This window comes from Heterodontus francisci, chromosome 16 (genome assembly GCF_036365525.1).
Source record: "Heterodontus francisci isolate sHetFra1 chromosome 16, sHetFra1.hap1, whole genome shotgun sequence".
NCBI lineage: Eukaryota > Metazoa > Chordata > Chondrichthyes > Heterodontiformes > Heterodontidae > Heterodontus > Heterodontus francisci.
Genome location: NC_090386.1, coordinates 51,514,387 through 51,541,933, shown reverse-complemented (window position 1 = coordinate 51,541,933; position 27,547 = coordinate 51,514,387). Strand labels below are relative to the sequence as shown.

Sequence of the window (27,547 nt, the reverse complement as noted above, 5' to 3'; positions counted from 1 at the left end):
GCAGTGGATGTCTAAAAAACTAATAAAGAGAGGGAAAATTGATTATGAGAGTAAACTGGCAAGAAATATAAAAACAAATCGTAAAAGCGTCTACGAGTATATAAAAAGGAAGAGAGTAGCTAAAGTAAGTGTGGGACCCTTACAGGATGAGACTGGGGAATTAACAACAGGGAACAGGGAAATGGCAGATAATTTAAACCAATATTTTGCATCGGTCTTCACGGTGGAGGACATTATAAACATCCCAACAATAATAGATGAGCAAGGTATAAATGGGAGGGAGGGAGGAACGTGTAACAATCTCGATTACGAAGGAAAAGGTGCTGGACAAACTGATGGGACTAAAAGCAGACAAGTCGCCAGGACCTGATGGCCTGCATCCAAGGGTTTTAAAAGAAGTGGCTGCAGAGATAGTGGAGGCATTGGTCAGAATATACCCAAACTCACTGGATTCTGGTAGGGTACCAGCGGATTGGAAAACCGCTAATGTGATGCCGTTATTCAAGAAAGTGCGGGGGGTGGGGGGAAAAGAGACAGAAAGCAGGAAACTATAGACCAGTTAGCTTAACATTTGTCATTGGAAAAATGCTAAAGTCCATTATTAAGGAAAAAATAGCAGGACATTTAGAAAAACATTCTGCAATCAAATAGAGTCAACATGGTTTTGTGAAAGGGAAATCATATTTGACAAATTTGTTAGAGTTCTTTGAGGATATAACAAGCAGAGTGGATAAAGGGGAACCGGTAGATGTAGTGTATTTGGATTTTCAGAAGGCGTTCAATAAGGTGCCACATAAAAGGTTTTGCACAAAATAAGAGCTCAGGGTATTGGGGGTAATGTGTTGGCATGGATTGAGGATTGGCTAACACACAGAAGGCAGAGAGTTGGGATTAATAGGTCTTTATCAGGTTGGGGGGCCACAACTATTTACTATCTATATTAATGGTTTGGAGGAAGGGACAGAGTGTAGTTTATCCAAATTTACTGATGATACAAAAATAAGTGGGAAGGCATGTTGTGATAAGGACACAAAGAATCTGCAAAGGGATAAAGATAGTTTAAGTGAGTGGGCAAAAACCTGGCAGATGGAGCTCAATGTGGGAAAGTGTGAGGTCATCCACTTTGGTAGGAAGAATAAAAAAGCAGATTATTTAGATGGAGAAAGACTACAAAATACTGCAGTACAGAGGGATCTGGGTGTTCTTGTACATGAAACACAAAAGGTTAGCATGCAGGTGCAGCAAGTAATTGGGAAGGCAAATGGAATTTTGCCCTTTATTGCTAGGGGGTTGGAGTTTAAAAATAGGGAAGTCTTGTTACAACTGTACAGGGTGTTGGTGAGGCCACACCTGGTGTACTGCGTACAGTTTTGGTCCCCGTATTTAAGGGAGGATATACTAGCATTGGAGGCAGTTCAGAAAAGGTTCAGTAGGCTGAATCCTCGGATGAAGGGGTTGTCTTATCAAGAATGGTTAAACAGGTTAGACCTTTATTCATTGGAGTTTAGAAGAATGAGAGGTGATCTTATTGAAACATAAGATTTTAAGGGGGCTTGACAGGGTACATGTTGAGAATATGCTTCCACTGGTGGGGGAATCTCGAACTAGGGGACATAATTACAGAATAAGGGGCACACGTTTAAAATGGAGATGAGAAGGAATTTCTTCTCTCAGAGGGTGGTGAAGCTCTGGAATTCTCTACCTCAGAGTTGTGGAGGCCAGGTCACTAATTGTATTTAAAGAGGAAGTAGTTAGATTTTTGAAATCTTGGGGAGTCGAGGGGCGTGCAGAGCAGGCCCGAAAGAGGAGTTGAGGCCTGGGACAGATCAGCCATGATCTTATTGAATGGCAGGGCAGGCTTGAGGAGTTGAATGGCCTACTCCTGCTCCTATTTCTTATGTTCTCAAGTGAAAACTCCTGAGCAACGTTTAAGTGTAATAGTCTATGTATATCAACACAAGTACAGCAAAATGTCAACACATGGTTTAAAACTGTCCTGAACCTGTCCAGAAATTTGAACTGTAATTCTAGGTTTCCCCACGTTTAAAGCTTATATTGTAAACTTTCACCCCCACTAACCAGGTGGTCATGCCATTACTTTTCACCTATCTGCAGAAAGGCTGAGACAGGTCGAGGGTTGCAATGAAAACAGGAGCGCTGCGACCGTGACACCTATGGATAAAATATGTGTTGCAGGCCTTAGCTGCTGCAGTGATACCTTGCAAATGTTGTGTTATTGATTGAAGCAGGAGCCAAGTGTTATTAATGTCACAGAAACATTATTAAACTGTGACAAGAAATAAGTATTACAATGGGAAGTCTCAAGAATTTTTTAATACATAAAAGGATCTCCTGTGGTGTTGGAAATGGGCAAGAAAGACCTCCTTCTGCGCTGTAACAATTCTGTAATCCTGTATTTTAAGAAGGTCACCTCAGAAATATGAGGCCCGCCTGATAAAAGCAAACTGTAGCAGAGTTAAATTCACTGTGCACCACTTACTGCACTGCTGCCATATCTGCTGGGGTTTTGCATTAGGTAGATTCCCCAAGTGTCTCATAATTGTATGCAAACCCAGTTAATCAAGTGGTGAAGGGAAAGATACCCCAAAAAGTAAGTAAATAATTATTTTTATAGTGTTCTTCCAGGCTCCACAAGAACAATGTGGGTCACAGCTACTCTGGGATCCCCATGTTCCATGATTGCCCCCCACACTCATAATCTCCCTTGTACTAGCTGCCTGCCGGTCGAGTCTGCCTCTGTGTCCTCAGATATTGTGCCGGCATCAGCAGAGAGCTACAGATACATTGCATTTTCCCACAAAGCTTTGCCCCTTTATCTGAAGCTTAGAATTCAAGTCCATGAATTGAAAAAGTTTGTTTTAAACAAAGAAGAAACAGCATGAACCATCACTTCAGGAGGCAAAGTGACAGGAAACTTCAGAAGTGTTGGAACCTATTTGTGATTATATTAAAAAAAATACAAACTACAGTTTTATTACAACATAGTGCTAACATGGGCACAAACACTGCCAGAAATACCTATTGATTTCAGTGAACCAACTCTAATTTAAAAGGTCGTTAATGAAAAAAGTACATATGATCTTTGGATCAATGCCTGTGGAACAATAACTTGGCTCGGTAATGCTAGGTTTCAGCCTTGCATTAAATTTTGCGTTATACAAGGTTTCAGTTCATGTTATCTAACAACTGTCATTAATTAAATCTGTAGTTAGTTGTTTTGTCTATCTTCAGTTATAGACAAGATTACCAACATAGTCATTAAAGCACCTCTTAACATAATGTCTTAAAATATAACTTAGCGATGAGTGCAAAGAGGTGAGGAAAACAGTCATGGCAGCTGATGATGATCTCTACAATTGTATCATTGTATTGAACTTTGGCGCAGGCATGGAAAAGGCAGGAGTGGATCAGTTACCTGTTATACATCCTGCCCGAGTTTCCTTTTCATTGATCTCAACAGAACAAGAAATCTGCTATTGCTGTTTTACCTGCTTGTTGAAGTTGAAAGTTCCACCCACTGGGTTAGAGTTCCCCTGGTGTGGGCTTCATGCAGCCAGCTGGTGCACCAATCAGCCACCTGATAATCATAGGAGGAGGCCTGGTCCATTTTGCCAGCAGGCTGCCGAACCAGGGGTCCATAAACTGCTGCAGGCCACCATCAAAAAGGTAAGTCTTTAAAAAAAATCTGAAGTGCTCTTCCTGGGTCCACATTAAAACCCAACGGCCAATGTTTGTCATTGCTTTCCCCTCCCACCTCTCCCCTCTGCACCTCCAATCGCTGTCCCCTGCTTCCCTGCCCCACATACTGAAGAATAAACAGACCATCCAATATTGCAGTGGATCGGAGCCAGTGGGCTGTCCCAGGTTATGGGTTGAAACCCCACTCCAATGTCCTACGGAAAGCAGGAGATCAAGCTCCTGGGTCTCAATAATGGGTCGCCATCCAGCAGGGTACTCCCATCTGTCGAGAGTGGTGCCCCTCCTGCCCCTCAATCCCAGCTGCATTTAGGGAAAATCAATTTGGCAAAAGATGCATCAAACAGGCATTAGGCTACTTATTTGAATGGCTGTGTTTGCTGACAATGCAACCACTAGGTGACTCAGTACTGGCACATGCGCAAATGCAGCCTGTTCCACTGAAACGTCACTGTCTGCAACGTTCAGGCAGCTGCCAGGATTAAAGATGGCGCTGCTCAATTGATCACAGAAAAACAACTTCAAACCAACAATCCCCTCAAAGGCTCAGGGACCCATAAAATGAGGGACAGATCCCCGGGCCGGGTGTAAGCGGGTTCACCACCAACATTTACGTCGGTGGTCACTTCTCATCCAGCCGACGAAAAATCCAGCTCAAAGGCTGCCATCGCCGCCTCCTTCCCACCCACAGGATTCCCCAGCTCCCTTCTGCGCATGCGGCAGTTATACAGTACCTCGTCATTTTAAGACGAGGGAGAAGCGGGGAGTGAGCGGGATGTGGGGGGGGGAGGGAGTGAAGCGGCCAGAGAGCAGGGGGAAGCGAGAAGATGGGGAGCGAGTGGCCTGGAGCAAGTGGCCAAGCAGGTTGGGGGGGGGAAGCATTTTCCTGCACATGCGCCAGTTAGTCCTGGCAAGACATAGGCTGCACATGCGCAGCATCTCACTGAGAGCAGGAAACCATTTGTACTTGTGCGCAGCTTGGAGTGCTCTGATGACGTCAGCGGGCCACTGCGTCGTCAGGAGTCACTTTGTATTTGAATATACAATGGGCCTTGTGCTTCTTTTGGGTGGGCTGTGGATGCCTCCTAAAATGCGGATACCAATTTGGAAAGCAGCACTCTTCCGGCTCAGCATGTGCATTTAGATTAATTATGAATATGACGACTTATTTCTTTAGCTAGTGCACTGTAGGTAGTAGTTGTGACAATGAGTTCATGTTAAATTCTAGCAAGGAAAAGGAGGCCAGAAATTATAAGACTCCTCTTCCAGGATGTGGCTTACTTGGCGAGAGTGCAGTTTGGAGAATTAAGTGTGGAGGTCAGCGTACCCAAACCTCTAATCTGCACTCCCATTCAGAAAGGTGTTTGCTCTCATGGTATTGGTGCTACTGTATTTTGATTAACAAAAATTAGAATGAAATATCAGGCACAATTTTCACTGAAGTTCCAAATGCATAGATGTTGCAATGGTGCGCAATACTGGTACTTGCTGGCCACAAGTATTAAGGGATATGGAGCCAAGGCAGTTGGATAGAGTTAGGATACAGATCAACCATAATATTATTGAATGGTGGAACAGGATTGAGGGGCTGAGTAGACTACTCCCTTTCATATGGAATCTAACTTTTTACAGAATGGTAGGACAAAAGGTTCAGGGCCCCAACTCCTCAAGTACCAAGTTCCTGTGCGAAGGATGCAGGCCAGATATTTTGCTGGAAGGGTGGAAAATTGGTGCAGGTTGAATGATGAGAGAGTGCCTTTGAAAAGCAACTCTTGTACATCTTTGAGCAAGTTGGTGAGGAGATATATTGATAAGAAAGCTCTGCTTTCAGCAAATCAAGATGATACATAATCCTCACCAGATATCTTAAACAGAGCAGAGGAAATAAAATAGTCACTGAGGACTGCAGCTTATTTAGTTATGGCTCATTTAATAACACACACAGCAGAATCAATTTCCTGAAAGATTTTTTCTAAAAATGCATGATACCCATATAATATTTTTGCTCCCAATTTTAATGTTTTTATTATTCATTCATGGGATGTGGGCATCGCTGGCTAGGCCAGCATTTATTGCCCATCCCTAATTGCCCCTGAGAAGGTGGTGGTGAGCTGCCTTCATTGAACCGCTGCAGTCCATGTGGGGTAGTTACTCCCACAGTGCTGTTAGAAAAGGAGTTCTAGAATTTTGACCCTGCGACATTGAAGGAACACCATTATAGTTCCAAGTCAGGATGGTGTGTGGCTTGGAGGGGAACTTGCAGGTGGTAGTGTTCCCATGCATTTGCTGCCCTTGTCCTTCTAGGTGATGGAGGTTGCGGGTTTGTAAAGTGCTGTCAAAAGGAGCCTTGGTGTGTTGCTGCAGTGCATTTTGTAGATAGTACACACTGCTGCCACTGTGCATCGGTGATAGAGGGAGTGAATATTTGAGGATGAGATGCCAATCAAGTGGGCTGCTTTGTCCTGGATGGTGTCGAGCTTCTTGAGTGTTGTTGGAGCTGCACCCATCCAGGCAAGTGGAGAGCATTCCATCACACTCCTGACTTGTGCCTTGTAGCTGATGGACAGGCATTGGGGGTCAGGAGGCGAGTTGCTCACCACAAGATTCCTAGCCTCTGACCTGCTCTTGTAGCTACGGTATTTATAGGTCTACTCCAGTTCAGTTTCTGGTCAATGGTAACCCCCTGGATGGCAATAGTGGGGGATTCAGTGATCGCAATGCCATTGAATGTCAAGGGGAGATGGTTAGATTCTCTCTTGTTGGAGATGGTCATTGTCTGGTACAAATGTTACTTGCCAATCATCAGCTCAAGCCTGGATATTGTCCAGGTCTTGCTGCATTTCTACACGGACTGCTTCAGTATCTGAGGAGTTGCAAATGGTGCTGAACATTGTGCAATCATGAGCGAACATTCCCACTTCTGACCTTATGATTGAAGGAAGGTCATTGATGAAGCAGCTGAAGATGGTTGGGTCTAGGACACTACCCTGAAGAACTCCTGCAGTGATGTCCTGGAGCTGAGGTGACTGACTTCCAACAACCACAACCATCTTTGTTGGTGCTAGTATGACTCCAATCAGCAGAGAGCTTTCCCTGATTCCCATTGACTCCAGTTTTGCTAGGGCTCCTCGATGCCATACTCAGTCAAATGCTGCCTTGATGTCAAGGGCAGTCACTCTCACCTCACCTCTGGAGTTCAGCTCTTTTGTCCATGTTTGAATCAAGGCTGTAATGAGGCCAGGAGCTGAGTGGCCCTGATGGAACCCAAACTGAGCGTCACTAAGCAGGTTATTGCTAAGCAAGTACTGCATGATGGCACTGTCGACGACACCCTCAATCACTTTAATGATGATTGAGTAGACTGATGGGGTGGTAATTGGTCGGGTTGGGTTTGTCCTGCTTTTTGTGTACAGGACATACCTGGGCAATTTTTCACATTGCCGAGTAGATGCCAGTGTTGAAGCTGTACTGGAACAGCTTGGCTAGGGGTGCGGCAAGTTCTGGAGCACAGGTCTTCAGTACTACTGCTGGAATGTTGTCAGGGCCCACAGCCTTTGCAGTATCCAGTGCCTTCAGTCGTTTCTTGATATCACACAGAGTTGGCTGAAGACTGGCATCTGTGACACTGGGGACTTCAGGTGGAGGCCGATGGATCATCCACTGGACACTTCTGGCTGAAGACTGTTGCAAATGCTTCAACCTTATCTTTTGCACTGACGCGCTGGGCGTCCCGATCATTGAGGATGGGGATATTTGTTAAGCCACACCCTCCAGTTAGTTGTTTAATTGTCCACTGCCATTCACGACTGGATGTGACAGGACTGCAGAGCTTAGATCTGATCCGTTGCATCTATCAATCTGCTTCCTGGCCTCTGCAATTAAACTGTTGAAGGGAAGCAAAAGTGGCCCTAGGTAACTTGACCTTCACTATTTTTTAATGGGAAGACACCTAACATGTACTTGGTACTTCCCTGATGGCGTGGGAATTATTGTAAATTCACTGTGTATTTCTGGTACAAATCCAAGGGTAAGTTTACATATCACTACTGCCCTGTTTGCACCCTATAAGCATGACTAAAATGAGTAAACAAATGGTAATAGATAAAATAATGAGATTTAAGATAAACAAAACTCCAGGATCTGGTGGTTTCCAATCCAGGGTATTCAAATAGATAGGTAAGAAAATTGTAGGTGTGTTAATCCTAATATTTCAGAGCTCTCTAGATTTGGAAATTGTGCCTATGGAATGGAAATTATACAAATGTTATTCCTTTATTTAAGAATGGAGGGAGGGAGAAACCAAATAACTGCAGACCTGTCAGTTTAAAATCAGATGTGAGGAGATTACTCAAACCTATCCTTCAGAACAAATTGTTTGAGCATTTGGACAACTATGAGCTGATGAAAGGAAGTCAACATGGGGTGGTGAAGGGTAGGCTGTGTCTGACGAATCAAGTTGAATTTTTTGAAGGGCTCACTAGCATTGTGGATAGTGGTGTGTCTATGAGTGTTGCCTATATGGACTTCTAGAGGGCATTTGATAAAATTCTGCACAAGACATTATTAGCAAAAATAAAAATGCATTAGAGGTTATATTGTGACATGGGTTTGTAATTGGTTGGAAGTAGAAAATGGAAAACAATGACAAACAAAATGTTCTCTGATTGGCAGAATGTTACAAGTATTGTTCCTCAGAATCTGTACTGGCGTCTCAGCTTTTCACCATATGACATAGAATGTACAGCACAGAAACATACCATTCGCCCCCAACTAGTCCATATGAACCTCCTCCCATCCCTCTTCATCTAACACTATAAGATATAAATATATATGAATGACTTGTAATACACTCAAATTTAGACAATACAACATTAGGAGGCCCACAAAGTTGTGTAGTTAGGAGCAGGAAGATACAAAGGGACATAGACTAAGTGAGTGAGGACAACTATGGCAGATGAAGCTCAATATGGGGAAGTGTGAGTCCATCCACTTGTGATCAAAGAGAAACAAAGCAAATTTGTTTTCTTAATAGTGAGAGACTAAAAGATTTAGGTGTCCACATACAAAAATCACTAGAAGTGAGTGTACAGGTAAATTAAGTCTAATGGAAATGGGTTAAAATACAAAAATGAGGAAGTTATGCTACAGTTTCAGAGGCTTGGCAGAACCCATCTGGAGTACAGTGTTCAGTTTTGTGCACTGCACTTCAGAAAAGATATATTGGCCTCAGAGGGGCTCAGTGTGGAGATTTAAGTTTGCTGAGTGGCGACTTCAGTGAAGGGGGTGGGGGGAGGAGGTGCTCCATTTTTCTACTTTAACCCTCCAGTATTTGGTTCCTACTTCGGTGCAGTGGAAGGAGCTGTTTGGCGAGTACCTGGTAAGCTATTCTACTGATAATAAATAGTCTGTAAAGTTAAGTTATGGCAGGGCAGTTCTGCCAAGTGGAATGTACAGCCTGGGGCACATGGGAAGTCATCGATGCATGATGTGTCCTAGACAAACACATCTGCAGGATGCTGCAGAAGCTTGAGCGCTGAGTTTCGGAACTTGAGCGGGAGCTGGAGTCACTGTTGTGCATCCGCGAGGCGGAGGACTACATGGATAGCACATTTAGGGAGGTGGTCACACCACAGTGTAGGAGCATGCAGGCAGAGAGGGAATGGGTGACCGCCAGCCAGTCTAAAAGAACCAGACGTCCCCTAATATGATCTCACTCGCTAATGGGTTTTCCATTTTGGATACTGGTGAGGCTGATGGTTCCTCACAGGAGTGCAGTCACTGCCAAGTTTGAGGCACCACAGGTGGCTCATCTGCACAGGAGGGGAGGAAGAAGAATGGAAGCCAGTAGTGATTGGGGAACAGATAGGTGTTTCTGCGGCATTAAACGTGACTCCAGGATGGTGTGTTGCCTCCCTGGTGCCAGGGTCAAGGATGTCATGGAGTGGCTGCAGGACATTCTTCTGGGGAGGGTGAACAGCCAAAGGTCATGATCCACATTGGTACCAATGACATAGTTAAGAAAAGGGATGAGGTCATGAAAGCAGAGTTTAGGGAGCTAGGAGGGAGATTAAAAAGCAGGACCTTAAAAGCAATAATCTCAGGATTACTCCCAGTCCCACATGCCAGTGAGCATAGGAATAGGAGAATTGAGTAATTAAATATGTGTCTGCAGAACTGATGTAGGAGGGAGGTAATCAGATTTCTGAGACATTGGGACTGGTTCTGGGGCAGGTGGGACCTGTGCCAGATGGACATGTTGCATCTTAGTAGATCTGGGATGAATATCCTCGCAGGTAGACTTGCTGGTGCCATTGGGGGAGGGTTTACGTTAGATTGTTAGGGGATGGGAACCCGAGAGGGAGCTCAGACTGGAGGGAAGCAAAACTGGTAACTTGTCAGCAGTGTGGGAACCAGGAGCAAGGATCAGAGAGGAATACCTAAGGTGCACAGAAAGAGGCCACTTGGCCCATCATGTCTGTGCTGGCTGAAAGACAATCCACTTATTCTGATCCCACCTTCCAGCATTTGGTCCGTAGCCCTGCAGGTTACGGCATTTGAGGTGCATATTCAGGCTCCTTTTGAATGAGTTGAGGGCCTCTGCCTCAACTACCCTTTCAGGCAGTGAGTTCCAGACGATTACAACCCTCTGGGTGAAAAAGTTTTTCCTCATCTCCCCTCTAATTTTTCTACCAATCACTTTAAATCTATATCCCCACGTCACTGACCTCTCTGTTAAGGTGAATAGACCCTTCACCTCCACTCTATCCAGGCCCCCAATATCTTGTATATTTCAGTCAGATCTTCCCTCAGCCTTCTCTGTTACAGGAAGAACAATCCCAGCCTATCCAGTCTTTCCTCATAGCTGCATTTTTCCAGTCCTGGTAACATCCTCGTAAATCTCCTCTGTACCCTCTCTAGTGCAATTACATCCTTTCTGTAATGGTGACTAGAACTGCACACAGTACTCAAGTTGTGGCCGAACCAATGAGTTATACAATTCCAGCATAACCTCCCTGCTCTTATATTCTATACCTCGGCTAATAAAGGAAAGATTTCATATGCCTTCTTTACGACCTTTATTGACCTGTCCTGCTACCTTCAGGGATCTGTGGACACTCACTCCAAGGTCCCTCACTTCCTCTACATTTCTCAGTATTTTCCCATTAATTGAGTATCCCTTTGCCTTGTTTGACCCTCCCAAATGCATCACTTCACACTTCTCCAGTTTGAATTCCATTTTTCTGCCCATCTGACTAGACCATCAATATCTTCCTGCAGCCTACAGCTATCCTCTTCGCTATCTACCACACGGCCAATCTTTGCGTCATCTGCAGACTTCTTGATCATGCTCCTTACATTTGGGTCCAAATCATTTATACCACAAAATACTGAGCCTTGCGGAACGCCACTGGAAACAGCCCTCCACTTGCAAAAATACCCGTCAACAATTACCCTTTGTTTCCTGCCACTGAGCCAATTTTGTATCCACCTTGCTGCATTTCCCTGTATCCCATGGGATTTTATTTTTTAAAACCAATCTGCCATGTGGGACAAAAGCCTTGCTAAAATCCATGTAGACCACATCAACTGCACTATCCTCATCTATCTTCCTTGTTACTTCTTCAAAACATTCGATCAAGTTGGCGAAACAAGATCTTCCCTTAACAAATCCATGCTATCGTTGATTAACTTGTGCCTTTCTAAGTGACAGTTTATCCTGTCTCTCAGAATAGATTCCAATAATTTGCCCACTACTGAAGTTAGACTGACTGGCCTGTAAGGAATAGAGTCATAGAGTCATACAGCACAGAAACAGGCCCTTCGGCCCATTGTGTCTGTGCCAGCCATCAAGCAGCTAACTATTCTAGCCCCATTTTCCGCACTTGGCCCGTAGCCTTGTATGCTATGGCGTTTCAAGTGCTCATCTAAATATTTCTTAAATGTTGAGAGGGTTCCTGCGTTTACCACCCCTTCAGGCAGTGTATTCCAGTTTCCAACCACCCTCTGGGTGAAAATCTTTTTCCTCAAATGCCCTCTGAACCTCCTGCGCCTTACCTTAAATCTATGCCCCCTGCTTATTGACCCCTCTGCTAAGGGAAAAAGTCTCTTCCTATCTAACCTATCAATGCCCCTCATAATTTTGTATACCTCAATCATGTCCCCCCTCAGCCTTCTCTGCTCTAAGGAAAACAACTCTAGCCTTTTCAGTCTCTCTTCATAGCTGAAATGCTCCAGCCCAGGCAACATCCTGGTGAATCTCCTCTGCACTCTCTCCAGTGCAATCACATCCTTCCTATAGTGTGGTGCCCAGAACTGTATACAGTACTCCAGCTGTGGCCTAACTAGCATTTTATACAGCTCCATCATAATATCCCTGCTCTTATATTCTATGCCTTGGCTAATAAAGGCAAGTATCTCATAGTAAATTATTAGGTGGGGTCAGAGTAAGGGAGAAAGTAATAAAATCTGAATCAGGATTAATGTGCATGTATGTGAATGCACGCAGTGTGGTTAATAAGACTGGTGAGGTACAGGTGCAGACTGCAATGTGGAAATATGATGTTGTGGCTATAAGAGAGACCTGGCTCAAAGAAGGGCAGGACTGGGTGTTAAATATTCCTGGATACAAGGTGTTGACGAAAGATAGGAAAGGGAAAAACGGGGGAGGGGGTGGCAGTATTAAGGAGAGCATTGCAGTGCTGGAGGGCAAGGATGTCCCAGAGGGGTCGAGGATAGAATCAATTTGGCTAGAGCTAAGGAACAAAAAAGGTGCGGTTATATTGCTCAGTGTTGTCTATAGGCAGTGCAAAAATTATAGCATAGTTATAATGGGGGACTTTAATTATCCAAACATAGACTGGGATAATAGTACTGTAAAGGGCAGTGAGGGGCAAGAGTACCGAGAGTGTGTTCAGGAAAATTTCTACAACAGTATGTTGTGAGTCCAATGAGAAAGGAGGCACTGCTAGACCTGGCTCTTGGGAATGAGGTGGGCCAAGTGGATCAAGTATTAGTAGGACAGCATTTAGGGGATAGTGATCATTGTATCATAAGGTTTAGATTGACTATAGAAAAGGACAAAGAGCAATCCAGGGTAAGAATAATTAACTGGGGGAAGGCCAACTTCAATGGGGTAAGAATGGAGCTGGGGTGAATAAATTGGAGTCAAAAGCTGGCAGGAAAACCAGTAGATGAACAATGGGCTACGTTCAAAGAAGAGATAGTTTGGGTACAGTTAAGGTATGTGCCCTCGAAGGGGAAAAGTAGGGCAAACAGATTGAGAGCTCCCTGGATGACAAAAGAAGTAGAGATTAAGACAAAGAAGAAAATGTGTGCTCATGATTGATGCCAGGTAGAAAATACTATTGAGAACCAGGCTGAATATAAACCAGGCTGAATATAGAAGGTCCAGAGGGGAAGTGAAAAAGCAAAGAGAGAGCATGAAAAAAGAGAGACTGGCAGCTAGCATTAAAAGAAATCCCAAAGTTTTCTATCGGCATATAAATAGTAAAAGAGTGGTAAAAGGAGGAGTGGGGCCAATTAGGGACCAGAAAGGGGATTTACACTTGGAGGCAGAGGGCATAACTGAGCTATTAAATGAATACTTTGCATCTGTCTTTAGCAAGGAAGATGATGCAACTATGGCAATGTTGAAAGAGGAAGTAAGTCAGACACTAGCGGGGTGTAAAATTGATAAAGAGGAAGTATTAGATAGGCTGTCTGTACTCAAAGTGGATAAAGCACCAGGACCAGATGAGATGCATCCATGGATACTGAGGGAAGTGAGGGTAGAAATTGCAGAGGCACTGACCACAAGTTTTCAGTCTTCCTTAGACTCGGGGGTGGTGTCAGAGGACTGGAGAATTGTAAACGTTACACCCTTTTTTGAACAATGGTGTGATAAGCCCAGCAACTACAGGCCAGTCAGTTTAACTTTGGTGGTGGGGAAACTTCTAGCAAAAATAATTTGGGACAAAATTAAGTCACATGAACAAATGCAAGTTAATTTAAGAAAGCCAGCATGGACTGCTTAAGGGAAAATCATGTTTAACTAACTTGGAGCTTTTGAGGAGGAAACAGAGAGGGTTGATGAGGGCAATGTTGTTGATGAGACGTACATGGACTTTCAAAAGGCATTTGATACAGTGCCACACAACAGACTTGTGAACAAACTTGTAGCTCATGCAATAAAAGGGACGGAAGCAACACGGATACAAAATTGGCTGAGTGACAGGAAACAGAGAGTAGTAGTTAATGGAAGGAGGTTTGTAGAGGAGTTGTCCAGGGATCAGTGTTGGGACCCTTGCTTTTCCCGACATATCAATGACCTAGACCCTGGGGTACAGGAAACAATTTCAAAGTTTGCAGATGATACAAAACTTGGAAGCATTGTGAACTGTGAGGAGGATAGTGTAGGACTTCAAAAAGGACAAAGAGATGTTGGTGGAATGTGCAGACAGGTGGCAGATAAAGTTGAATGCAGAGAAATGTGAAGTGATTCATTTTGGTAGGAAGAATATGGAGAGACAATATAGAATAAATGATAGAATTCTAAATGGGGTGCAGGAGCAGAGGGATCTAGGTATATATGTGCATAAGTCATTGCAGGTGGCAGGACAGGTTGAGAGTGCGGTCTATAAAGCATACAGGCTTTATTAACAGGGGCAGATAGTACAAGAGCAAGGAAGTTATGTTGAACTTGTATAAGACACTAGATTGGCCTCAGCTGGAGTATTGCGTCCAGTCTTGGTCGCTGCACTTTAAGACGTGAGGGCATTGGAGAGAGTACAGAAAAGATTCACGAGAATGGTTCCAGGAATGAGGCACTTCAGCTATGAAGATAGATTGGAGAAGTTGGGGCTGTTTTCCTTGGAGAAGAAAAGGTTGAGAGGTGATTTGATAGAGGTATTCAAAGATCACACAGGATCTGGACAGAGTAGATCGAGAGAAACTGTTCCCACTCATGAAAGGATTGAGAACGAGAAGGCACAGATTTAAAGTATTTGCTAAGAGAAGCAAAAGTGATGTGAGGAACAACTTTTTCTCGCAGCAAGTGGTTAAGGTCTGGAATGCACTGCCTGAGAACATGGTGGAGGCAGGTTCAATTGAAGCATTCAAAAGGGAATTAGACAGTTATATGAAAAGGAAGAATGTGCAGGGTTATGGGGAGAAGGCAGGCAATGGAACTGAGGGAGTTACTCTTTCAGAGAGCTGGTGCGAACACAATGGGCTGAATGACCTCCTTCTGCACTGTAACGATTCTGTGATTCTGTGGGATACAGCATAATGATACGGAAAGAGTTAAATTACAAGGACAGGTTGCATAAAGTTGACTTGTATTCTCTTGTGTTTAGAAGGTTTGCGAGCGATCTAATCGAGGTGTTTAAAATGATAAATACAGGGAAACTATTTCCTCTGGTGGAGGAACCCAGAGCAATAGGGATTAACCTTAAAATTAGAGCCTGGTTATTTAGAACTGAAATAGGGAAACACTTTTTCCGCACAAAAAGAGTAGTGAAAATCTGGAACACTCTCCCCCAAAGCCTGTGGGTCCTGGGTTAATTAAAGTTTTTAAGACTGAGACAGATATATTTTTCTTGGCTAAGGTTACTAATGAATATGGATCAAAGCTGATTAAGGAATTGAGGTACAGATCAGCCATGACCTAATAGAATGATGGAACAGGCTCAAGGGATTGAATGCATTCCTATGTTTAAAATACTCCCTCATTTTATAAAGGAAAAGTATACTCATCAGGCTTTACTGCGATATTTTTGCAAGAACATTCACTTTCCTACGTACACAGAGATATTCAAGTCTTAAGTCTCAATCTTGTTAGCCGAATCTAGGATGTTACTTTAAAAAAATGGGTCATGTGATGACAAGAAACTGTGAAAGCCATGACTTCAGAAAAACCCGAGAATTGCTCCAGATTATGTATCCCCACCTTACAGTGTAGTTTCTCAGGATCACACGGCTCCAGATTTGTCTGAAGGTAATTTGAAGTTGTAGGTCTGCCATTTCCTACAGGTCTACTCATGTACGTCCCTTATTAGTGACGCCACTGGAGCAGCCTGGCAGGTAGGAGTATCCAAGTCACGGGTCTCCCTTTGGGCAATAAAATTGATACTTAAAATCAACAAATAAAATGTGAGAGTTTTCGTAATGTAAAATGAGCGAGATCTTTAATTAAAAAAAATTCCTTTAGACTTATTTTTTTTCTTTCAGGGAGATTGTTATTTTTATCAGAAGATAAAAAATAAACATTTGTTTTACAAAATTATTCCTAAGTGAAGTGTGAGCAAAGGATATATTAAATTCTAACATAAGAAATTAAATTTGCAATCTCAAATGGCATGAATTGGATTCCTACATATTCTGTTACAGTCAAGTGAGGAGGGGTCGAAGGACTTCCCTCTTTTCCCTCTTCTTGCTTGATCACGAGATTTTCATTCTTTCTTCAAGTGCATGTACTGGCCAATTCAGTAGGCGTTTGATTACTTACTTGCTTGCTATGATCACAAGAACCACCAATCGGACAGGTTTTCTTGAGTTAACAAAGAAAGGAGATTAACTTTACTGTACCTAAACTGAACTAATAAAATAATAAACAATGTGCCAACTTTCACTCACACTAGAGGTATACACACACACACGCACACAGTTCACAGAGCGGGAAAAGGTAGATTGGTTGAGTTACAGTCCATAAAACAAAAGGTATACATTCTGTGGCATTTGGTGATTTGGCTGGCTTCTAGCTGAATTCGGTGGCTTTTAGTTTGAAGCAGCAGATGACTGGTTCAGTGAGTCTCTTGGAGATAGCAATGTAGATAATTTCCTCTTATGGGGTTAGAGGAACCTCTAACAAGAGAGGGAGAGGGAGAGCCATTCAAACATAGCAGTATTTCTCTGCTTGTTGAGTTCCTTTAAACTTCCTGGGTCTTGGCTCTTGCTGGGATATTAGCAGACATTTCGTTTCTCTCCTCACAGTCCTTTGCAATGCAGGATACAGTGTAGCAAACTACATGATCATCTTAAGCGGAAAAGGATGATCTTGCTAGCAGCTTGTCTTTTAAAGATGTATTTTGAAAAAATATATATAAATTCACATCACCAGTAAGTGGATTAAAGAAAATTATCGTTCAACAAAACACATTGGCATAACTAATGCCTGAAGGGGTGGTAGAGGCAGGAACCCTCTCAACATTTAAGAAGTATTTAGCTCCAAACTTGCAGCAGTTTATGTTCTGATGCACATTTATAAAATGGCAGAACAAATTATTCAGTCACTGAAAGTTTGAGGATGAGCATGTGTGGACTGGGCAATGCCATGTGCCAAATTATCAAATGATGGAGTTTATGCCTAATCTCTGATGTCTAGTTTTGCCAATTTTCAAAATCCTTGTGTATACCCATCCAAGTCTCTGTGGGTCAGTGCTGTCCTGGCTATCCCTCATATTGCTGTTAATTTGCAAGGTGGGGGGGGGGGGGGGGCGGGGAAGACACATGCATTCTCAGGTGTCTTGTGGAACATACAGATCTGACCCCTGTTGACCTAGTCCTTCCAAAACTATAAAACAAGCCCAGACACTATCTACAGTACTAACCAAGACTGTAGTGGGGAAACGGTGGCGTAGTGGCAATGTCACTGAACTAGTAATCCAGTAGCCCAGGCTAATACCTTGGGGATCAGGTTCAAATCCCATTTAATAATCCCAATTAATTAATAAAAATCTGGTTCACTAATGCCCTTTAGGGATATTGCTGGAAGTAGGGACATGTTGTCAAAGCTTTTCGTCTTGCACTCATCAGGACATTCAACAAGAATACCAATGTATGGGAAAAAAACAACTTTTTACTGTATGAGAAGAGAGTGCTGATTGGTTGGCAAGTGAACTCTGATCGATAGAGGCATTGGCATGGAGTATGCACCAGTTTACGATGGCTGACAATTAACTGCCAAGCTTTGTTTGAAATTTAAACCAGGCAACTTGACTCTGATTGGTCAAGATATTGTCCTGAGGAATGAACCAGCGAATGGCTGGTTTGCGGATTGTCCTGATGAGTGCAAGGTGAAAAGCTTTGACAACATGCCTCTATTTTCAGCAATACTCACGTTCTGTATTACCAAATGACTATTTGTATGCCCTTTAGTGAAGGAAATCTGCTGTCCTTACCTGGTCTGGCCTATATCTGACTTCAGGCCCACAGCAATGTGGTTGACTCTTTACTGCCCTCTGAAATGCCACTCAGTTGTCAATGGTTATTAGGGATGGGAAACAAATGCTGGCCGAGCCAGTGACATTCACATCCCATGAAAGAATAAAAAGTACAGAGATGATTGTGGGACAGGCTGGATGAATCAATGGGGCTTTTCCTGTCAGTCATTGCTCATATGATCAAGTGATTATTATAACAGTGAGGAAGCATGTTAGTCAAATTACAATCTGTTTTTGTACTGTTTCTTTCCCATATAGGCAGATAAACCAGTTTTTTTTTTGGCAAGACTGGAGAAGCCAGGTTGTTCTCCTTAAAAAGAGAAAGTCAGTCTTGCATTTATATAGCACTTTTCACAACCTCAGGATGTCCGAAAGTGCTTTACAGCCAATGTAGTACTTTTGAAGTATAATCACTCTTGTAATATAGGAAACATGGCAGCCATTTTGTGCACAGCAAGCTTTCACAAACAGCAATGTGATAATGACCAGATAATCTGTTTTGTGATGTTGATCAAGGGATAACAAGTGGCCAGGACACTGGAGAGAACTCCCCTGCTTTTCTCTGAATAGTGCCATGGGATCTTTTATGTCCATCTGAGGGGGCAGACAGGGCCTTAGAGCAGAGAAGGTTAACATGAGGTTTCATTGAGGTGTCCAAAAGCATGATTGGTTTTGATTGAGTAAATAAGAAATTGTTTCTAGTGGCAGAAGATTGGTAACCAGAGGCCACAGATTTAAGGTGATTGACAAAAGAACCAGAGGCGACATGAGAAAACATGTTTTTACACAGTGAGTTGTTGTGATCTAGAATGCACTGCTTGAAAGGGTGGTGGAAAACAATTCAATAGTAACATTCAAAAGAGAATTGGATAAATAGTTGAAGGGCAAAAAATACAGGGCTATGGGGAAAGAGCAAAGCAGTAGGATTAACTGAATAGCTCTACCAAAGAGCTGGCACAGGCATGATTAGCCGAATGGCCTTCTTCTGTGCTATATCATTCTATGATTCTATGAAAGCTTTGATATATAAATGCATAATATTTCATACAATGGAAAATAAGCTATATGTATTTGACTTTAGCGGTATGCAGTAATTATAAATTTGATCAGATATTTACCCGAGTTAACTTGTTATTTGTAAATTCCTAAATTACTGGAACTCTATTGAATGTTTAAAGTAAAATGCATCTTTACATTTTGAAGGTGACATTTGAAGATATACTATAGATTAACTGTAAACTTCTATGGCAATTTTGAATTATTGTGAATTAAAATGTAAAAACAAACTTACTTTATCCTCTTCTGCTCTGAGGTCAGGCATGGTACTGATGGACAGATTAACTACAGTAATTGTCACAAATATAACAGAAAGGCAGGCAAAGATTTTTCCTGGGAGCCCTGACTGAGGATTTTCCACCATATCCCTGAGTTTTGTCATGAAGTGATTACATCTTGATGGCTCGACAAAATCACCCAGCTTTTCACCCTCTGCCAGATCTTCTTCAATAGCGTTCATTTCTGCAAATTCTTCGATTTTCTGTAGGTATCGGCGACGGCAGCACCATTCCAAATTATTATCTTCAATGCCCCAGTACAACAATTCCTCTTGGAAAGAAAGTGCACACATTTCCCTCAAAAGTCTCAACTTCCCAGCCCTCAGGAAAGTCAAAATTGTCCTAAAGGCACCTGGGTTCCGATCAAAGAAAAACTCATTGCATGTCACATCGTAATCATCACAAATTTTCATTATTTCATCAAAGTTGTGGCAAAATCGGAGCTGACCCAGACGCGTTAAAGGAAAGTCATCCAGTGTGGTCCATGGCAATAAGTATTTTATCCCCCCGACATTTATTATAACATGGTGTTTGCGATCCCCTGGGAATGCACTATCATACAAGCATTCTTGAGGGTGAACGAGGTGGGCTCTATTGTAAAACACACCTTTCAGAGTCTGTGTTTCATTATAGATTGCTGGATTAAAGGAGTTGTCAGAGGCACAGCTGAGGGCACTGTAATCATAATCCGAACTGTCTCCTGCCAGCAGTGTCATCCTGAATGTAGTTCCTCACATCACCATAGCCGGACACTTCTAGAAAGTGCAGCAAACTGTAAGAAATTAGACAGAGACTGAAAATGCCAGATAATTGCTTATAAACATTAATATTTAGCATGTGAGGTCACTATAAAGTATGCCTTACCAACTAAAGCTGCCCTTATTGTGTCTTAAAGAGCCATAGAATATGATTTATATCAGAAATGGATTTACCTGATAACTCGAGTTATAGTTCTCAGCAGTGGAGAATATCTATCATATTCCAATGGTCTTCATCCACACAACTTAGTTCCTATTTAAAAATTGCAGTTTGACCTTTAAACCATTTTAATTGCGAACCCAAAATGAATTATTGTATCAGCTAAATCATGAGATACAAATCCTATCTCACAGTTCCTGTGGCTCTCATCAGTTTATGGCATTTTAATTCCAAGTGATTAAATAAAAAATTAATATATGTTTAGCGAATTATTTTTTGCATTAATTTGTGGAACTATTAATATAAAAAATGCGAACACTGTTATTAAAGCGTATTAATGAATACTACATTAGTGAAGGTAGTATATTTCTATAGACCCAATGACATTCATTCATATGCATTTAATAAAGGATTCAGAAAAAGGCAACATTTGCTGGAATTTTCCATTAAGGGGTTTCTGTAGTTTGATTTTTTGCATTTACAATAATCTGCATGATATTAGGTCCAGAAGATGAATAGATTTTTTTCCACTGTGCTTGACATCAATTGCAATAATTTGTCCAAATGAAATAGGCAATAGCGAACTACTCTGAAATGTGTGTGGAAGTAACTTACACGGAGTACAGTATTAATTTGGTGAGTAAGGGAATTTGGCGCATTGAGGGAAGAGATGCTGTTCTGGTCTTTTACAAAATAAAGAGTGGTCTGAGTGAGGGAGTGGGAGACAGCGAGACCTGAAACCCACAGGCATTAATTAGATGAGCAGTGAGGCATTTATCCATATTACAGAAAGACCCACCAGCAGCAGCAGCAAACCTGGGTCCAGACATAGCGCAGTAACTGAGGAGTTAAAGCACGGGAGAGAGCCTCCAGTAAAATCTCTGACGACAAAGGCAATATCTGAAAATCAGCTATAGTGACAACCCCAAGCAGGGAAGAGCCAATTGGCGAGTAGCTGGTAAGTGTTTCCAGATAATAGTCTAGAAAATAAAGACATAGCAGGGAACCTCAGCCCCATGGAATGCACATCCTGTTCCATGTGGGAAATCCTGGACACTTCTCGTGGCCTGGATGACTACGTGTGCAGGAAGTGTCGCCAGCTAGAGCAGCTCGAGCTCTGGGTTTCAGAGCTTGAGCAGCAGTGGGAGTCATTTCTGAGCATGCATGAGGCTGAGAACTTCGTGAATAGCATCTTTCTGCAGATGGTTACCCGGCAGCTTAAAAGTGTGCAGGCTGAGGGAGAGTGGGTGACCGCCGAAGGACAAGGAGGACCAGTCAGGCAGGGCTGGGATCCCAGGAGTGCATCTCACTCTCCAACCAATATTCAGGTGAGAGTGATGGTTTCTCTGGGGAGTGCAGGCAGAGCCAAGTCCAAGGCACCATGGGTGGCACAGCTGCACGGGGAGGGGAGGAAGAAGAGTGACAGAGCAATAGTGATAGGGGATACGAAAATAAAGGGAACAGCAGGTACTTCTGCGGTGCAGACGTGTCGCCAGGATGGTATGTTCCCTCCCTGGTGCCAAGGTCAAAGCTATCACCGAGCAGCTGCAGGACATTTTGAGGGTGGAGGGTGAACAGCCAGAGGTCGTGGTCCATATCGGCACCAATGATATAGGCGGAAAGAGGGATGAGGTCCTGAAGGCAGACTTTAGGGAACTAGGACAGAGATTGACAAGCAGGACTTCAAAGGTAGTAATCTCCACATTACACTTGGTGCCACTTGCCATGAATACATAATAGGAAGATAGAGCTGATGAATATGTGGCTGGAGAGAAGGTGCAGAAGGGAGAGCCTGGATTCCTGAGGCATTGGGACCACTTTCGGGGGAGATGAGACCTGTACAAATTGGACGGGTTGCACCTTAACAGGACTGGGACCAACATCCTCGCAGGGGTTTTGCTAATGCTGTTGGGAAGGGTTTAAAATTAGTTTGGTAGAGAATGGGAAGGGGGAGAAAAAAAAGTTGGAAATGGAAGGCAAAAAATTAGTAAGCATGTTTGGAAGGCAGAGGAAACAAAGGGTAGAAAATAGACAACAAGGGAGTTTGGCAGTGCTAAATTGTATACACACTTCAATTCAAGAAGTCAAAGGAATAAGGCAGATGAGCTGAGAGCACAGATTGACACGTGGGAGTATGATATAGCTATTACTGAGACATGGCTGAAAGGAGGGCAGGAATGGCAGCTCAATATTCCTGGTTACAGGGTTTTAGGATGAGATAGAAAGGGGGATAAAAAAAGGAGGGGGGGTTGCAATATTGATTAAAGAAACAATTATAGCTGTGAGGAGAGATGAGATGGTAGAAGGTTCATCAAATGAAGCCATATGAGTTGAACTGAGAACAAAAGAGGGATAATCACACTACTGGGAGTGCACTATAGACTCCCAAACAGTCAGAGGGAGATAGAAAAGCAAATATGTAGGCAAATCTCTAAGAAGTGGAAAAACAATAGGGCAGTAACAGTGTGGCATTACAACTACCCTAATATTAACTGGGATAGAATTCTTAAAATGCATTCAGGAGAACTTTTTTAGTCAGTACGTAGCAAGCCCAACAAGAGAGGGGGAAATTCTGTACTTAGTTTTAGGGAATGAAGCTGGGCAGGTGGAAGGGTATCAGTTGTGGAGCACTTTGGTGGAAGTGATCTTAATTCAGTTAGATTTAAGGTAGTTAAGGAAAAGAATAAAGATAGACCAAGAATAAAAGTTCTCAATTGGGGAAAAGCTAATTTTAATCAGCTGAGATGTGAAACAGCTACTTGAAGGTAAATCAATGCCAGATCAGTGGGAGGCATTCAAAGGAAGATATAGTGAGCATGCAGAGCAAATATGTTCCCTTAAAGAAAAATGATGGGGCTAATAAATCCAGAGCCCCCTGGATGTCAAGGGGCTTAAAGGAGAGTATAAAGAAAAAAAAGAGAAGCTATGACAGATATTGAGGGCTCAATACTAAAGAAAGCCTAGAGGGTGAAATTAAAAAGAAATTAGGAAAGCAAAAAAAGAGGGCATGAAAAACAATTGGCAAGGAAAATTAAATTTTTTTTTATAAATGCATAAAGAGCAAGAGGATATCTAAGGAAAGAATAGGGCTTATTAGGGACCATATGGGGCAGAGGACATGGATATGGTTCTTAATGAATACTTTGCATCTATTTTCACAAAAGAGAGGGACGATACAGACATTGCAAACAGAGAGGAGGAGTGTGAAATATTAGATTAAATTAACATAGTTAACATTTCAGGTCTGTGACTTTTCATCAGAACTGGCAAAGGTTAGAAATGTAATAGGCTTTGAGCAAGTGAAGGGGGGGGGGGGGGGGGGTGGACTGAAAGAAGAACAAAAGGGAAGGTCTGTGATTGGGCAGAGGGCATGAGAGATTAAATGACAAAGATGTCATGGAATAAAAATCAAAGGGAATGGTAACAGCCATAGTGAAAGACAAAGCATTTGCCCAGAGAGACGTTAATGACAGAATAATGAACAGGTTTGTCCGAAAGCAAAACATAAAAAAGAAGTTTCGGACTGGTACATAGTAAAAAAAAAATCAAAATAGCAGTCATGATCTTAAGTTGTTGAACTCAATTTTGAGTCTAGAGGGCTATAGAGTGCCTATTGGAAGATATTGCTGGACCTCAAGCTGGTGTTGAGCTTCACTGGAACACTGCAGCAGACCGGAGACAGAAACGTGGGTGTGAGAGCAGGGTGCTGAATTAAAATGGTAAGCAATCGGAAGTTCAGGGTCATGCTTGCGGACTGAGGGAGGTGTTCCGCACTATAGGAAGGATCTGACCACACTAGAGAGGGTACAGAGGAGATTTAAGAGGATGTTGCCTGGATTGGAGAATTTTAGCTATGAGGAAAGATTGGATAGGCTAAGGTTGGTTTCTTTGGAAGAGGAGACTGAAGGGAGACCTAATTGAAGTAAGATTATGAGGGGTCTAGATAGAGTGGATAGGAAGGCCCTATTCCCTGGGTTGAGGGGTCCATAACCAGGGGGTATAGATTTAGGGTAAGAGGTAGGATGCTTAAAGAGGATCCGAGGGGAAATCTTTTCACCCAGAGGATGGTGTGGATCTGGAACTCACCGCCTGAAAGGGTGGTAGAGGCAGAAACCCTCATAATATTTAAAAAGTACATGGAAATGCACTTGCAGTGCCGTAAACTACAAGGCTATGGACCAAAAGCTGGAAAGTGGGATTAGGCTGGATAGCTACTTGGCGTCCACGCCAGCCGACATGAGCCGAATAGCCTCCTTCTGTGCTGTAAATCTCCATGATTCTATGACAATTTCCACATGCCTTTGTACAATCATGAAGAAACTAGAGTATAAAAAATCCAAATTTGTTTAATACTTATTTCTGTCAGCAGTAGCTTTCATAAACAACTCTAATTGCCTCGCACTGAATTGGTGATGTTACACCCTACTTACAGAAACCTTTTCCAAATTGTAGGTGTATGTAATATTGAAAATTACTGACACTACTAACTCAATGCAATATCCAGCTGGGGTGGAGATTCAGTTTGAAATAACTTCTAAGCGATTAATAAATCCCAAAGAGTTGTAAACTGCTCAACTGAGAAACCCCAGCTTGGTCTCTTGTAAATTTTTAATTCTAAAGGAGCACAAATGACAGCTTGCAGAACTCTTAACCATAGAGCCTCTGTTAAACAAACATTGCCACATACAGTTTTTCCAAGACAGCATTATGCACCTTTAAGCTTTTCAAGAGCATAACCTTGTCAAATTGCTAACTGAAGTCAAAGTGAATTCAGGATGATATCAATGAAAAGAAAAATTATTAATTAAAATCCAACCCAGACAGATCCTCGTTTATTGACTCTGATTTGAACTTGAAATTACACCAGTGTTTTCGATGCTGATGTTTTTATTTATCAAAAGCACTAACAGACACATACATATATATTTATATATCCACCTGTTGCACTTCCAGATTGCTGCAGACATTTGCGTTTTTAAACACTGGACTCATTAATAAACACTATTCATTATCATCTGTCACCACAAGCTGCTACGCAGTAACATTCAAAACAAACACCGCCACCATATCAAGAACTGGCTATAGTTGTGCCGATTCCGTGATTAGGGATAACAAGCTTTAACATGTTCAAGAAATAGGATAAAACGAACCGCATACTCCAAATCACAACTACAATAAATACAGCCAATAAGACAGTTCAATTCACTTCCTGATCAGGAGCATGTGTTACTGGAAACTGAACGAAATAATTGTTAATTAGCAGAGTTACCAGTCTTGACAATATTAGAAAATTGCCTGCTAGACATTTTTTTAAAAAAGCTTTTTTTTAAAATTGGAAATAAATGTCTGTACGTAACAGTTAACATTGAATTTGTAGGTGCTTCTCCCGCTCGTCTCCTAATGTTGAGACCGATTTAAAGTTTCAAAAAGATTCCATATTCTCCTCTAAACCCGGGATAATAATCTCGTTCACTTGGAGTTTCCTCCCTAACGTCCCATTATCCAGGAAAATTTAAAAAAAAAGTTTTAATTCACCCAAAAACCTTTGTAACTAACTGCGTGGATACAATTGTAACTCAACTATTATGAACACTTACGCGTTACCACGGAGAAAGTTCCTCGGTTGCTGTTTGGTAAAGTTACTTTCCACCGCGGTTTTGTTACAACTCACAGCGATTACACCTTGTGCCCAGCGCCTGTCCATATAAAGTATAAAGCGTGGAAATGGGATGCAAAGTATAAGAGGATCGAAGCCAACAGGCTGCAGGCTAATCGTCTCCAGCAAGACTGTTCTGACGCCACCAGGAGGACGTGCTCGCTTGTTGAGAAGGTTTGAGTGAAATCCATGGCAACCAGTGCTTTCAGAATGGAGGATTTCCCCCCTTAAAATGGAAATGATCAAGCTGAGGGGGAAACAATAATTCACTATACACGTATGCTCTAATAAAAGAAGCAGCTCTCCTGCATTTTCTGAGTGACACAATAATCCCAGTATAAGGTAAACGCTCTATATTCATACTTTCAATTGGGTTGTTTGGTTCTCAAAAGATGTAAAACGTGTGCGTTATGATTAACTGGACTGTAAATGATTTATCTCAGAATCGGCACTGAGATGTGTTGCAAAACATCTGCGTAACATCTGAGCTATAGGCTTCACACTCATAAGCTGTGAAAGCTACATTTCATCCAGGTACATCCCTTTTCATTCTTTTTATTTTAAATACTTCTATGTCAAATTAAAACGCAGGATTGCCAATGGCTTGAAATGGTGGGTAATGGTGAACATTGAATTACAAAGGAACTTCAAATAATGGGACGCAAATAATAAATACATCATGAATTTACCCTAGTCATTGTTTACTAATAAAACATTTAATCTTGCTGTTCAATTTAAATTCTCTGTTTTTATATAAGTTTTATACATTTATTAATTTTAGTTCCGTTTTATTTACATGTCATGCGTTTGACACTTCCTTTATTCATTGCTTGTTTCGTTAAACCTAAAATTACCCTAAATGATGTTTACAGCAGATTGATTTGCAAGTAAACATGAACTTATTGCATCAAATTACTGTTTATTTACTGAAGAGTTGCACTAAGTGCATCAAATATTGTATATAGATGATTTCCCTTAAAACGCTGCTGTATTTTTAGTTACTTTCCTTGCAATTGACAGCACTTGGATATAGCTCTAGATCAGCCAACAGCTGACACCCTTCAATGAGGTGACAGCCTGGAATAGAAAATCTGTTATTTGTGCTTTGCATACTTGACCTAACCATATGGAGGAAAACTGGAAAGTCTTAGCAACCTATGGTTAGCAGGCTGGAGTATGGGTGAACATATAATAAAATTGAGATTTACTTAATTAGGAACTAGAATGATAGTTTTATTAATGTTAGAAAATCCCCTGTTTTGTGTTGTTTCCCACATAAATAACTTGTGTCAGAATTATTGTTTAACAATAATTTCGAATAGTCATCCATAGAAAGCTTATGGTTATTAATAAAACAATGTGGTAAATCTATCACCAAGAGCCTTCAGCAAAACAGAAGGTGTTGGAAATGCATGGCAGGTCTATTAATATCTGTAAAGAGAAAAGATAGGTTAATTTTATGGGTGTCAACCTTTTATCAGAATATCTCATGTCCAGTTCTGACAAAGTGCCTGCAGCCAATTCCGGAAACACTGAGGGACCTGTAGTGTATTTCCAGCATTTTCTTTTCATTTCAGTTTCCACCATTTTCAGTTTTTTTCTTTTCCACTCAGGGCCATTTCAGCTTTACTCAGTTGGTTGCACTTTTGTCTGAGTTAGAAGGCTTACAGCTCACCACAAAAACTTGAGCGCATAATTTTTGC

At 42.0% G+C, this 27,547-nt stretch overlaps 1 protein-coding gene across 1 annotated transcript in view; it reads right to left on the bottom strand.

Annotated features, from left to right (window-relative positions):
• Positions 1-25,950, bottom strand: part of kcng1 (potassium voltage-gated channel, subfamily G, member 1) — a 35,581-nt gene extending 9,631 nt beyond the window's left edge. Inside the window, exons 1-2 of the mRNA XM_068048168.1 lie at positions 25,786-25,950; positions 19,228-20,042 (exon numbers count right to left, since the gene is read on the bottom strand). Of these exons, the coding sequence (XP_067904269.1) occupies positions 19,228-19,986 (759 nt within the window). The 5' untranslated portion in view covers positions 19,987-20,042; positions 25,786-25,950. The remainder of the gene's footprint in view (positions 1-19,227; positions 20,043-25,785) is intronic.
• Between the last annotated feature and the right edge of the window lie 1,597 nt (positions 25,951-27,547).